Raw genomic sequence first — 14,443 nt, 5'->3', positions numbered from 1 at the left:
GTTAACCGATGGTAAAAAAAAATTATCTGTTAACCGACTTTCGGTTAATTCGGTTTCGGTTAATTTCGATTCAGTTTTATCGACTTTCAGTTTGGTTTCGATTAACGGTTCAGTTATTACACACCCTAGCTGTCATTGGCCATCTTATCTTAACCGGACCATACTAGTTTGGAGATAAATGATCCGTTGACCTGCACCTCCAATACGGCAATCGTCAAACACTCAAACCTGTAAAGGCATTGAATTTTCAAGTATTCCATTATTCATTTCCACAACCCAAATTTACTCCAATCGTAAATATCCACAACTCACAACCACTTCTTCCCAACCACGCTCTACAATGTCACTACGGTGGTTACCGGCAGCGGTGCTCTTATTATCATTCATCCACACCTCCCACTCCCAACAAACCTACGTCAACAACACCCAACTCGACTGCAGCGACAACTCCACCACCGCCTTCGGCTACACCTGCAACGGCCCCACCTCCTGTCTCTCCTACATAACTTTCCGATCACAACCACCACTCTACAACACCCCCGCCACCATCGCCACCCTCCTGAACTCTAACCCCACCGCCATCACATCCCTCAACAACTTCTCCTCTACCTCCACCGCCATCCCCGCAGACACCGTCGTCGTGGTTCCGATCAGCAACTGTTCTTGCTCTGATGGCCACTGGTACCAGCACAGCGCCGGCTATGTTGTTCAAGGTGACGACAATTACTTTACCATTGCTAATAATACCTACGAAGGTCTCACCACCTGCCAAGCTATGATTACACATAATCCCTACAATTTACGTGAGTTAGAAGCCGGTGAGAATCTCAGCGTTCCGATTAGATGCGCATGTCCGACCGCTAATCAAACAGCCGCCGGAATAAGGTACATGTTATCTTCTAGTGTAATTGCGTTCAAAAGTAATAATTAATTACACAGTCTTTAATATATATAGGTATCTGCTTACTTTTCTCATTACATGGGGCAACACTGTGGAATATATGGCGGGGCTTTTCGAAGGTGCTGATGTTCAAAGCATCTTAGATGCGAACAGGCTCTTGGAGAATGATGTTATCTTCCCGTTTACGCCGATCTTAATTCCGCTTACAACGGAGCGAATAAAATTCAACACTTCTGCAATGCCAGCACCGCCGCCTGCTCCACCAATGATTCCGGTGGCGCCTAGCCACGGTGGCACTGGCGGGTCGTCTAGCAAGTGGGCTTTCATTGGGGCTGGGATAGGTGCCGGGTTGCTTGTAATGGTTTTGCTTTCCGCTGTTCTTGTTTGGTGCGTTAGAAAGAGGAAGGTTCAACAGCAGCATGGTCTTCCTCTGACGAAACACTCGCCGAAAGAGAACAATTCGTGGTCGGTTTCATCAGAAGGGGTTCGAATTGCGGTTGGGTCATTGACGATTTATAAGTATGAGGAGCTGCAAAAGGCCACTAGAGATTTTTCTGAAGAAAATAGAGTGAAAGGATCTGTCTACAGGTATTGTATATTATTGATCTTATGTTTTAATTACAGAAGAAAATTAATCTTATGTTTTAATTATGGTACTTGACGACAATAGGGGAGTTTTCAATGGGGATTCTGCGGCGGTGAAGATTATGAAAAGGGATGTTTCCGACGAGATTAACATACTCAAACAAATCAATCACTCCAACATAACCAGACTATCTGGATTCTGTTTGCATCAGGGAAACACGTATCTCGTTTATGAGTTCGCTGACAACCGTTCGCTTAGCGACTGGCTGCACTCGACCACCAAGAACACGAAATATGATTCAGTTTTGGAATGGAAACAAAGAGTTCAAATTGCACATGATATAGCTGATGCATTGAATTATCTGCACAATTTTATCACTCCACCATACATTCACAAAAATTTAAAGAGCAGCAATGTGTTGTTAGACGTGCATATGCGAGCGAAAATAACAAATTTTGGGCTCGCTAGAAGTATGGAAGAAACAGACAATGGAAAGCTTCAGTTGACTCGACATGTTGTCGGGACTTACGGTTACATGCCACCGGAATACATCGAGAACGGCTTGATTACCCCTAAAATGGATGTATTTTGTTTAGGAGTTCTGATATCAGAGCTACTTTCGGGAAAAGAAGCCGCTAGTCGATCAGTAGAGGGTGGTGGCGACGAGAAGAATGTGGCGGAGGTGCTGCTGCTGTCAGAGATGGTAAAAGAAATGGTTCGAGGGGGGGATAATGTGAGGGATAAGCTGGCTGCATTTATGGACGGCAGGCTAAGAGGTGAGTATCCGGTTGAACTGGCCTATTCCATGGCAGAGACCGCTAGCAAATGTGTGGCGGTTGACTTAAATGACCGCCCTTCTGTTTCGGAGGTGTTTGCGACATTGTCTAAGATACTGTCTTCTTCTTTAGACTGGGATCCATCTGATGAACTTGAACACTCAAGCTCTCTTAGTCATGGCAGATAAAAGAAGATACTATTTAACTTTTAACTAGTGTAATAATATTGTTTCAATTGAAAGACATTAAGAGGAAGTTTGATCACAAATAAGATTCTATATGGCAATAGGTCCTATTCATAATTTTGAGTCCTCATAGTCCAGGTTTAAACTGAAGCCTACATCGAACCAGTGAATAGCCACTTTGTTATGCAGCATGCGTGTTCATAAGTGCTGCCATGTTATCCAAAAGGATTTTGGTCATGTGATGTTTTATATATTTGTTTTTTGGTGTCCAGGAAAAATGCTAGTTTGTACAGGGTCTGAAAGTAGAATGTTTACTTTAATAAGCTCATTTTATTGAATGTTCAAATTCAAATTGTTGTTTCTAAATCTGTTTCGAATTCGAATCTAATCGGAATCCAGCTTCAAAATGTTAAAACAAGTAAACCTTAATCCACTATTCAATGTTGTTAAAACAAATCTATACACTTAGGGTGTAAGGGGCACTCCCCTAAGAGGGGAGTCCTCTCTCTTACGCACCACCAATCAGCTAGTGCCACGTTAACTCCCCTCTTAAACTCCCTTAACACCCCATTTTGATGGCGGCACTCCCCTCTTAGGGGACTTGGGTTTTTTTTTTTTTTGTAAAATTATGCATGTTTATAAATTAAAAAAATATTAATAAAAATAAAAATTAAATAAAAGACAATTCATTAAATTAAAAAAAAAACAACCTAGAAAAATAAAAATTACATTCAAACTAGAAAAATAAAAATTACATTCAAACTAGAAAAATATAAAAACAAACTACTCGTCGTCGGAACTCACTTCAAGGTGAGGTAGATCTAAACTTCCGAGATGCTCAACGAGATCGTGTTTTAGTCTCCAATGCGTGTCTTCGTCAATGAGCTCGCTATAAGCTGTATCATCGAAGACGGGTTCGACTGGAGGATCTTGAATATGTACCGGTGCTATCGCCCTTCCGTCGTCTTTTATAATCATGTTGTGTAAAATAAGGCACGTATACACGATGGACCTTATCTTTTTCACCGTTTTCGAACGCATTGGACGATTTAGTATTCCCCACTTCGCATTTAACACACCAAACGCCCGTTCCACATCTTTTCTTGCGGCCTCGTGTTGCCTCTTGAACTTTTTTTCATTCGGGTCGTGAGGATATGGAAAAGACTTCACAAACACGGACCAGGTAGGGTAGATCCCATCAGTAAGATAATACCCGCGTTTGTATAAGTGGTTGTTCACTTGAAATGGACAATTTGGCGCCGTTCCGTTTCGTTGAGCAAGAAATAATGGAGATTGTTGCAGCACGTTGATGTCGTTTTGTGAACCCGCCGGGCCACAAAAAGCATGCCAAATCCACAAATCTTGAGACGCCACCGCTTCTAACATAACCGTCGGGTATTGATGATCGCCTCTCATGTATTGTCCACGCAATTCTGTGGGGCACATTCTCCAGACGAAGTGTGTACAATCCAGACTACCCAACATACCAGGTAGGTGATGCCTCTCCTTATGAGCCTGATACAATAGCGCAACGTCGTGGCTCGTTGGTCTACGTAAGAATTCACCGGCATACCTTTTACAGACCGTCTCGCAGAAATATTCAAGGCACTCACGAGAGGTCCTTTCAGACATATTTAAATACTCGTCGTTTTCGTCTGGTGGGTTACCGGTTGCAAGTTGTTTAATCGCCGAAGTAACCTTTTGCAACGGCGTGAAACTTTTCTTCATTCTCCCGTCTAAGCCCTCTTTAAACCACTCGTCATACGCTTCCACATCACTAACAATTTTTAGGAACAAAGACTTGGACATACGAAATCTGTGACGAAAAGTATCGGCATTAAATTTTGGATTTTCAACAAAATAATCGGCCATGAGTGTCTCATGGCCTTCCTCACGATCTCGACGGACTACTTTTTTTTTACTAGACGATGCCGTGTCTAGTAGCTCCGCTTGTTGGATGAGATTTTGGAAGAAAATTAAGCTACCATCGCTTGACGATGCATCTCCATCGTCGGGAAAGTCGGGTAGGGGAGAAAGAAACGGAAACTTGGAATCCATTTTGTGTTGTATTTGAAAGATTTGTGAGTTTGAGAGTGGTGGGTGTGGTAAAAAATTTGATTAGGTTGGTTTATATTTATATTGTTAAAAAATTGAATTTTTTTTTTTAAATTTGACCGTTGCCAACGGTCCTTTTTTGAAAATCGAGCCATTCAACGCGGTGACTCCACACCGCTCACCCTCCCCGATTCGGGTCCCCGCTTGGATGGCGGCGGTGTTCCCGATCGGTGGATAGGGTCACCGCTCCCCTTCCCGTTGTACGCCCCGTTCACCCTTACTACAAAATATAAGAATTTTATTCAAGATTCACGAATCCATCGTTGTTATGTCTATAGTTCTTGGTCTAAAAAACTCATATGATTTCTTCTTCCCCGGTTATTTGTCTAAATAACTAACTAGTTGAGAAAGAAACATTCAAAGATAAGAGATCTCTAATACTTAAGAGGCCAACAAAATCACCGGTCTCATCTCATCAGCTATATCATGTGTCTTTCGTTGTTGTGTTTTAACACTTTAGTTTGTTTGTCATTGTTTCTGTTTAGGATGGTTGTTGCTGGTGTTTGAACAATTATTTTTTCTTGTGGAATGTATTAGACAATGTCTTTCTCATGTTGAATTTGTCATCTTGCTTTATGATCCAACTATCATATTCCCATGCCTTTTTAATACGTCTGAGTGATTTTATCCAACTTTAGATGGTCTTCGACAGCTGTTTATCCTTCACATCTACAGCATGCTCTTTCACAACTGCAATTGTGTTTTGATCATCCTCGTGCTTCACACGCTCACTTCATCAACCCAAACAACTTCCCTTGCATCATTCTGCATTGTGGAAGTAGAAGCTGTTATTTGGTAAAACTCAATGATTTCTCATTATACAAAGCTGGGTATAAATACAAGAAACAATAGCACTAGGAAACTATATCTCCGTAAATCAAGGAGAGATTATCTATACAATAAATACAATAAATGCTATAGTATATTCCGCTAAGGGTGAGAGGGGCACTCCCCTCTTAGAGGAGTCCCCTCTCTTACACACACCCAATCAGGTTATGCCACGTCAACTCCCCTCTTAAACTCCCCTCACACCCTCAATTTGATGGCGGCACTCCTCTCTTGGGGGAACTGTTTTTTTATTCAAAAAAAAAGGAAAATAATTGATTGGTTGAAAATGAGGGTGGCCCACCATCTCCTCTCTCCTTCATGCGGTGAACATACACCGAGCTTGGTCCCCGATTTGCCTCACCGCAGGGATGGCGGCGGTGTTCCCTAGCGGGGACTTGGGTCACCGCATGGGGTCACCGAGAGTGCCCCGTATACCCTAATAGCCCCCCGCAGTCGAAGCAGTAGCCGGCCGGATGCAAAGACTGGACTTGAAACGTTCAAACAGAAGACGTGGGAGACCTTTCGTGAAGATGTCAGCGTATTGATAATCTGTAGGAACATGCAGAACTCGTACAGCTCCAAGACGAACTTTCTCTCTGACAAAATGGATATCAATTTCAAAGTGCTTGGTACGTTGATGCTGAACCGGATTTTGTGACAAGTACATGGCAGAAATATTATCACAGTAAATAATTGATGCTTGTGTAACCGGATGATGGAGCTCAAGAAGAAGGTTGCGAATCCAAGATAACTCAGCAGTAGTGTTCGCGACCCCTCTGTATCCCGCTTCAGCACTGGAGCGCGAGATAGTGGGCTGACGTTTGGAGGACCAAGATACCAAATTGTCCCCGAGAAAAACACAGTAGCCGGACGTCGAACGTCGTGTGTCAGGGCAACCCCCCCAATCAGCATCTGAATAAGCTGTGAGATTCGTCGACTTGGAGGGGGTTAAGTGCAAACCATGATCAGCAGTGCCCTTGAGGTAGCGAAGTATGCGTTTGAGATAAGCAAAATGAGGCTCCCGTGGGGCATGCATAAAGAGGCATACTTGCTGTACAGCATAGGAGATGTCCGGGCGAGTAAAAGTAAGGTATTGCAAAGCGCCCGAAAGACTGCGATATAAAGTCCCGTCTAAAAGAGGTGCACCATCCGAAGCACTGAGTTTTGAATGGGTATCAGCAGGCGTACGACAAGGTTTGCAATTGTCCATTTTCTCTCTACTTAGAATATCCTGAATGTAGGCACACTATGAGAGAAAAAGGTTGCCAGAATTATGTGTGACCTCAATGCCCAAGAAATTATGTAACCTGCCAAGATCAGTCATAGAGAACTCCCGAGACATAGCTGTGATAAAATGATGTAAGAGACGATCATTAGATGCAGTGAGAACAATATCATCCACATATCAAAGGAGGTAGGCCATGTCGTTGCCCTTTTTATAGATAAACAAGGAGCTGTCAGATGTGGATGTCCGAAAACCACAACTGTGACACCTGTGTCACCGCGACCATCAAACAAATACCAAGCCGATGAAATATTGTATTTCATACTTGGGATCGTGTATAAATATGTGTATCTTTTGCACATACCAGTTCTTGTTCAATTTCAAACTTTACAACGCTTTCTGGAGAATTATACGCAAACTGGTGCGTAAACGTACTCAGTTTGATGCGACAAATACTCTGGAACATCAACATATACTTAACATACCTTAAATAACCTTTACATAACTTAGAAATAAGTTTTGAAGGCTTTGGTATGGCAAAAACAAGTTAATTCGCTTACAGGGACTAAACTTGACAAACTGCGAAAGTATGCCAATTTGAACTGTAACGAACATTCCGGAACATGTCCATAAGTTAAACATACCATAAATATCCTTTACATAGCTTAGAAATAGGCTTTGAGAGGTTTGGTATGCTAAAACAAACTTTTGGATCATTCAGGGGCTAAAAGTGTCAAAAAGTGCACAAGTTTGCACTTTCGCGCATAACTTACGTTCTGAATACATCCGGACATCCAAAAATTTATGTAAGCACTAAAATAATTTATTTTAGTGTTTGGCATAAGGAAAATCCATTTGTCGCGTCATTTGGATCGTTTTTCGCGTTTATGCGCATTCCGTCGTAATACCTGAGCCATTTTGATCTAGATTAGCATTCGGGGACCCTTCGTAAGTGTTCTTTCGTTCTTTTATTCGCTTTTCGAGTCCGAAAGTCAAAGTTTTGTTTGACTTTCTGTGTGACCAGCCTATGGTCAACACGAAGTTCATGGAACTTCATAACGTGAGTGTGATCACGATGGTTATAGTCCATGGTGACTATACCTACTGATTACCACGTTATCTAGGCTCAGTGATGAGTCGTAGTTTAGGCTAAAATGCGCATTCTTGCATATTTTGTAACCAAACTAATCGTGAGCATCAAAGCCGTTTGTTTTGATGCAAAACCTATTTTTCTAAACTTAGTTAAGCATGTTCTAACATGCTTAGCTCGTCACTTTTAATCTAGTGCTTATATAGAGTCGTAAGGTAAGCGATCTAAACCATCGCTTATACTTTCGAACCCGGCCCATTTGGTCGATCATTAGGATCCGACCAAACACATTAGGTGACCATAGCTGTAACCTTCCGAGGTTATACCTTGTGGTCACGATGTTAGGCGTTCCAAACGCGTTATACGCGAACGACACGTTAAGGTGGCATAAGCTACCTAAACGGGTCGTAATGGGTCGCAAGCACTTAGGTTAGGTTTCATTTTAGTATGTAGGCTTTGTTAAACCATACTACACGAGCCTCCATACTCGTTTGGTTTACGAACTCGCATACTACACGAGCCACCAGAATACATCGAGAACGGCTTGATTACCCCTAAAATGGATGTATTTTGTTTAGGAGTTCTGATATCAGAGCTACTTTCGGGAAAAGAAGCCGCTAGTCGATCAGTAGAGGGTGGTGGCGACGAGAAGAATGTGGCGGAGGTGCTGCTGCTGTCGGAGATGGTAAAAGAAATGGTTCGAGGGGGGGATAATGTGAGGGATAAGCTGGCTGCATTTATGGACGGCAGGCTAAGAGGTGAGTATCCGGTGGAACTGGCCTATTCAATGGCAGAGACCGCTAGCAAATGTGTGGCGGTTGATTTAAACGACCGCCCTTCTGTTTCGGAGGTGTTTGCGACATTGTCTAAGATACTGTCTTCTTCTTTAGACTGGGATCCATCTGATGAACTTGAACACTCAAGCTCTCTTAGTCATGGCAGATAAAGAAGATACTATTTAACTTTTAACTAGTGTAATAATATTGTTTCAACTGAAAGACATTAAGAGGAAGTTTGATCACAAATAAGATTCTATATGGCAATAGGTCCTATTCATAATTTTGAGTCCTCATAGTCCAGGTTTAAACCGAAGCCTACATCGAACCAGTGAATCGCCACTTTGTTATGCAGCATGCGTGTTCATAAGTGCTGCCATGTTATCCAAAAGGATTTTGGTCATGTGATGTTTTATTAGTTTTATATATTTGTTTTTTGGTGTCCAGAAAAAATGCTAGTTTGTACAGGGTCTGAAAGTAGAATGTTTACTTTAATAAGCTCATTTTATTGAATGTTCAAATTCAAATTGTTGTTTCTAAATCTGTTTCGAATTCGAATCTATTCGGAATCCAGCTTCAAAATGTTAAAACAAGTAAACCTTAATCCACTATTCAATGTTGTTAAAACAAATCTATACACTTACTACAAAATATAAGAATTTTATTCAAGATTCACGAATCCATCATTGTTATGTCTATAGTTCTTGTCTAAAAAACTCATATGATTTCTTCTTCCCCGGTTATTTGTCTAAATAACTAACTAGTTGAGAAAGAAACATTCAAAGATAAGAGATCTCTAATACTTCAAAGGCCAACATGGACCCAACAAAATCACCGATCTCATCTCATCAGCTATATCATGTGTCTTTCGTTGTTGTGTTTGAACACTTTAGTTTGTTTGTCCTTGTTTCTGTTTAGTATGGTTGTCGTTGATTTCTACAACTATTTGAACAACTAGGATGGTTATGTTGCTGGAATTTGAGCAATTATTTTTTCTTGTGGAATGTAATAGATAATGTCTTTCTTATGTTGAATTTGTCATCTTGCTTTATGATCATAATTGTGTTAGAATCTAAGAAAATTCAAGCATACTTTTGTTATTGAACACAACACATGTTACACAATTAACCAAAAAAAAAAAAAAACAACAAACAAAAGTGTGCAAACACCTAGTGACCCTTATTTCCATTGATAATCATCTTTGTTAGAACTATAATAATCCCATGCCTTTTTAATACATATGAGTGATTATCCAACTTTAGATGGTCTTCGATAGCTGTAGATCCTTTCTTCACAGGTTTTATTTGAGCTTCTTTATCCTTTACATCTACATCATGCTCTTTCACAATTGCAATTGTGTCTTGATCATCCTCGTGATTCACACACTCACTTTCATCAACCCAAACAACTTCCCTTACATCATTCTGCATTGTTGAAGTAGAAGCTTCTTTTTACCTTTTGTTATAATCCATTTCTAATAAGGATATGATAGGATGAAAGCAAGTATGAACACCACACAAGCATACAACATTCAATCCGCCAGTAATTTCAAAGTTGTTGATGATGAAGTTGCAGACATTTTAGAATTTCGGAGTTCGTCGCAGCGGAAATTATACCCATATCTCTCACGTAATCACTCGAATCGGATTGCATATTCATGTTTGTATATGATAACAGAGCAGAGTATGCAAAAACCATATGAAAAAGTGGACAATTCATAAGAATGATAATTGTCTTGGTGCCAACAAAAGTTGTCGGTCATTACATATATATATGCAGAAATTTTGGCGGTTATAGATGGAGGGAACAACTGTCATTTGAACGGTTGTGTTCCCTCAACCGTTGCATACTAAACTATATAATAATTAAACATATATTAACATAATTAAGATTATATATATATATATATATATATATATATATATCTAACACATCCCCCTAAACTTAATTATGTTTAGAAGCATGCATGAGGATTGTGAAGGTAATTCATCCTTGCTCGTTTCATCCCCCTAATAAACTGAACCATGGCGCTTTTGAATTTTATCCTTGCTCGTTTGACCTGTTGTTTGGTTTGCCTTCTACCGTCTTTATACATCAGCCTGTCATCACCGATTGTAAGACCCGGAAAGTTCGTTTTGATTACCTTCTTCAATCGAACGTCTTCTTCGTCATCTGCACGTGTTGCGAAATTCACGCTTGGTATTTCATCTTTTCCCCGTATGGTACTCTTGAATTGTTCCCCGTCTGCGTGAATACTACGGCCCTTATCATAACCGTCTTCAGCCCTTACATGGCTGGAACTTGGGACACTTACTTGTCCGTTCTTTAAATTCTGGGAATCTTTATCGATTCCGTTCGCTATTCCACGGTTCTTCTTGCAGACGTAATTCATTGTTGGAACATCTTGTTCCAATCGCATCTTCCTTCGTCTTTCATTCATTTCATCCGAACAGTGTTTGCATCGCATTGTTTCTCGCTTCATTCTTGCAAACATTCGTGTGCGATCGGGGTTGAATTCGTCTCCGTCTCCGTACACTCTGTTTTGTTCTTCATCCGGTTGTGCCCGGAATCGTATAACATCGATCGATTTTCTTCGATTTCCCACCGTGGCTCTGATACCACTTGTTAGAATTTCGGAGTTCGTCGCAGCGGAAATTATACCCATATCTCTCACGTAATCACTCGAATCGGATTGCATATTCATGTTTGTATATGATAACAGAGCAGAGTATGCAAAAACCATAAGAAAAAGTGGACAATTCATAAGAATGATAATTGTCTTGGTGCCAACAAAAGTTGTCGGTCATTACATATATATATGCAGAAATTTTGGCAGTTACAGATGGAGGGAACAACTGTCATTTGAACGGTTGTGTTCCCTCAACCGTTGCATACTAAACTATATAATAATTAAACATATATTAACATAATTGAGATTATATATATATATATATATCTAACACATCCCCCTAAACTTAATTATGTTTAGAAGCATGCATGAGGATTGTGAAGGTAATTCATCCTTGCTCGTTTCATCCCCCTAATAAACTGAACCATGGCGCTTTTGAATTTTATCCTTGCTCGTTTGACCTGTTGTTTGGTTTGCCTTCTACCGTCTTTATACATCAGCCTGTCATCACCGATTGTAAGACCCGGAAAGTTCGTTTTGATTACCTTGTTCAATCGAACGCCTTCTTCGTCATCTGCACGTGTTGCGAAATTCACGCTTGGTATTTCATCTTTTCCCCGTATGGTACTCTTGAATTGTTCCCCGTCTGCGTGAATACTACGGCCCTTATCATAACCGTCTTCAGCCCTTACATGGCTGGAACTTGGGACACTTACTTGTCCGTTCTTTAAATTCTGGGAATCTTTATCGATTCCGTTCGCTATTCCACGGTTCTTCTTGCAGACGTAATTCATTGTTGGAACATCTTGTTCCAATCGCATCTTCCTTCGTCTTTCATTCATTTCATCCGAACAGTGTTTGCATCGCATTGTTTCTCGCTTCATTCTTGCAAACATTCGTGTGCGATCGGGGTTGAATTCGTCTCCGTCTCCGTACACTCTGTTTTGTTCTTCATCCGGTTGTGCCCGGAATCGTATAACATCGATCGATTTTCTTCGATTTCCCACCGTGGCTCTGATACCACTTGTTAGAATTTCGGAGTTCGTCGCAGCGGAAATTATACCCATATCTCTCACGTAATCACTCGAATCGGATTGCATATTCATGTTTGTATATGATAACAGAGCAGAGTATGCAAAAACAATAAGAAAAAGTGGACAATTCATAAGAATGATAATTGTCTTGGTGCCAACAAAAGTTGTCGGTCATTACATATATATATGCAGAAATTTTGGCGGTTATAGATGGAGGGAACAACTGTCATTTGAACGGTTGTGTTCCCTCAACCGTTGCATACTAAACTATATAATAATTAAACATATATTAACATAATTAAGATTATATATATATATATATATATATATATATATATATATATATATATATATATATATATATATATCTAACACATCCCCCTAAACTTAATTATGTTTAGAAGCATGCATGAGGATTGTGAAGGTAATTCATCCTTGCTCGTTTCATCCCCCTAATAAACTGAACCATGGCGCTTTTGAATTTTATCCTTGCTCGTTTGACCTGTTGTTTGGTTTGCCTTCTACCGTCTTTATACATCAGCCTGTCATCACCGATTGTAAGACCCGGAAAGTTCGTTTTGATTACCTTCTTCAATCGTACGTCTTCTTCGTCATCTGCACGTGTTGCGAAATTCACGCTTGGTATTTCATCTTTTCCCCGTATGGTACTCTTGAATTGTTCCCCGTCTGCGTGAATACTACGGCCCTTATCATAACCGTCTTCAGCCCTTACATGGCTGGAACTTGGGATACTTACTTGTCCGTTCTTTAAATTCTGGGAATCTTTATCGATTCCGTTCGCTATTCCACGGTTCTTCTTGCAGACGTAATTCATTGTTGGAACATCTTGTTCCAATCGCATCTTCCTTCGTCTTTCATTCATTTCATCCGAACAGTGTTTGCATCGCATTGTTTCTCGCTTCATTCTTGCAAACATTCGTGTGCGATCGGGGTTGAATTCGTCTCCGTCTCCGTACACTCTGTTTTGTTCTTCATCCGGTTGTGCCCGGAATCGTATAACATCGATCGATTTTCTTCGATTTCCCACCGTGGCTCTGATACCACTTGTTAGAATTTCGGAGTTCGTCGCAGCGGAAATTATACCCATATCTCTCACGTAATCACTCGAATCGGATTGCATATTCATGTTTGTATATGATAACAGAGCAGAGTATGCAAAAACCATAAGAAAAAGTGGACAATTCATAAGAATGATAATTGTCTTGGTGCCAACAAAAGTTGTCGGTCATTACATATATATATGCAGAAATTTTGGCGGTTATAGATGGAGGGAACAACTGTCATTTGAACGGTTGTGTTCCCTCAACCGTTGCATACTAAACTATATAATAATTAAACATATATTAACATAATTAAGATTATATATATATATATATATATATATATATATATATATATATATATATATATATATATCTATATCTAACACATCCCCCTAAACTTAATTATGTTTAGAAGCATGCATGAGGATTGTGAAGGTAATTCATCCTTGCTCGTTTCATCCCCCTAATAAACTGAACCATGGCGCTTTTGAATTTTATCCTTGCTCGTTTGACCTGTTGTTTTGTTTGCCTTCTACCGTCTTTATACATCAGCCTGTCATCACCGATTGTAAGACCCGGAAAGTTCGTTTTGATTACCTTCTTCAATCGAACGTCTTCTTCGTCATCTGCACGTGTTGCGAAATTCACGCTTGGTATTTCATCTTTTCCCCGTATGGTACTCTTGAATTGTTCCCCGTCTGCGTGAATACTACGGCCCTTATCATAACCGTCTTCAGCCCTTACATGGCTGGAACTTGGGACACTTACTTGTTCGTTCTTTAAATTCTGGGAATCTTTATCGATTCCGTTCGCTATTCCACGGTTCTTCTTGCAGACGTAATTCATTGTTGGAACATCTTGTTCCAATCGCATCTTCCTTCGTCTTTCATTCATTTCATCCGAACAGTGTTTGCATCGCATTGTTTCTCGCTTCATTCTTGCAAACATTCGTGTGCGATCGGGGTTGAATTCGTCTCCGTCTCCGTACACTCTGTTTTGTTCTTCATCCGGTTGTGCCCGGAATCGTATAACATCGATCGATTTTCTTCGATTTCCCACCGTGGCTCTGATACCACTTGTTAGAATTTCGGAGTTCGTCGCAGCGGAAATTATACCCATATCTCTCACGTAATCACTCGAATCGGATTGCATATTCATGTTTGTATATGATAACAGAGCAGAGTATGCAAAAACCATAAGAAAAAGTGGACAATTCATAAGAATGATAATTGTC

General features: G+C 40.4%; 1 protein-coding gene across 2 annotated transcripts; it reads left to right on the top strand.

Annotated features, from left to right (window-relative positions):
* Positions 1-249: 249 nt before the first annotated feature.
* Positions 250-9,299, top strand: LOC110869081 (protein LYK5). 2 transcript variants are annotated; one of them, XM_035980944.1, is made up of 5 exons: positions 250-885; positions 956-1,489; positions 1,572-2,037; positions 8,239-8,680; positions 9,170-9,299. In XM_035980944.1, the coding sequence occupies exons 1-4, from the start codon at positions 341-343 to the stop codon at positions 8,650-8,652; spliced, it is 1,959 nt and encodes a 652-aa protein (XP_035836837.1). In that variant the 5' UTR covers positions 250-340; the 3' UTR covers positions 8,653-8,680; positions 9,170-9,299. The 2 variants fall into 2 exon arrangements, with proteins under 2 accessions (XP_035836837.1, XP_021974069.1); XM_022118377.2 differs by lacking the exons at positions 8,239-8,680; positions 9,170-9,299 and having other exon boundaries at positions 251-885; positions 1,572-2,794.
* Positions 9,300-14,443: the final 5,144 nt, after the last annotated feature.

This window comes from Helianthus annuus, chromosome 12 (genome assembly GCF_002127325.2).
Source record: "Helianthus annuus cultivar XRQ/B chromosome 12, HanXRQr2.0-SUNRISE, whole genome shotgun sequence".
Lineage (NCBI taxonomy): Eukaryota > Viridiplantae > Streptophyta > Magnoliopsida > Asterales > Asteraceae > Helianthus > Helianthus annuus.
The sequence above is the reverse complement of the archived record's forward strand: the minus strand, read 5'-3'. Positions and strand labels throughout refer to the sequence as shown.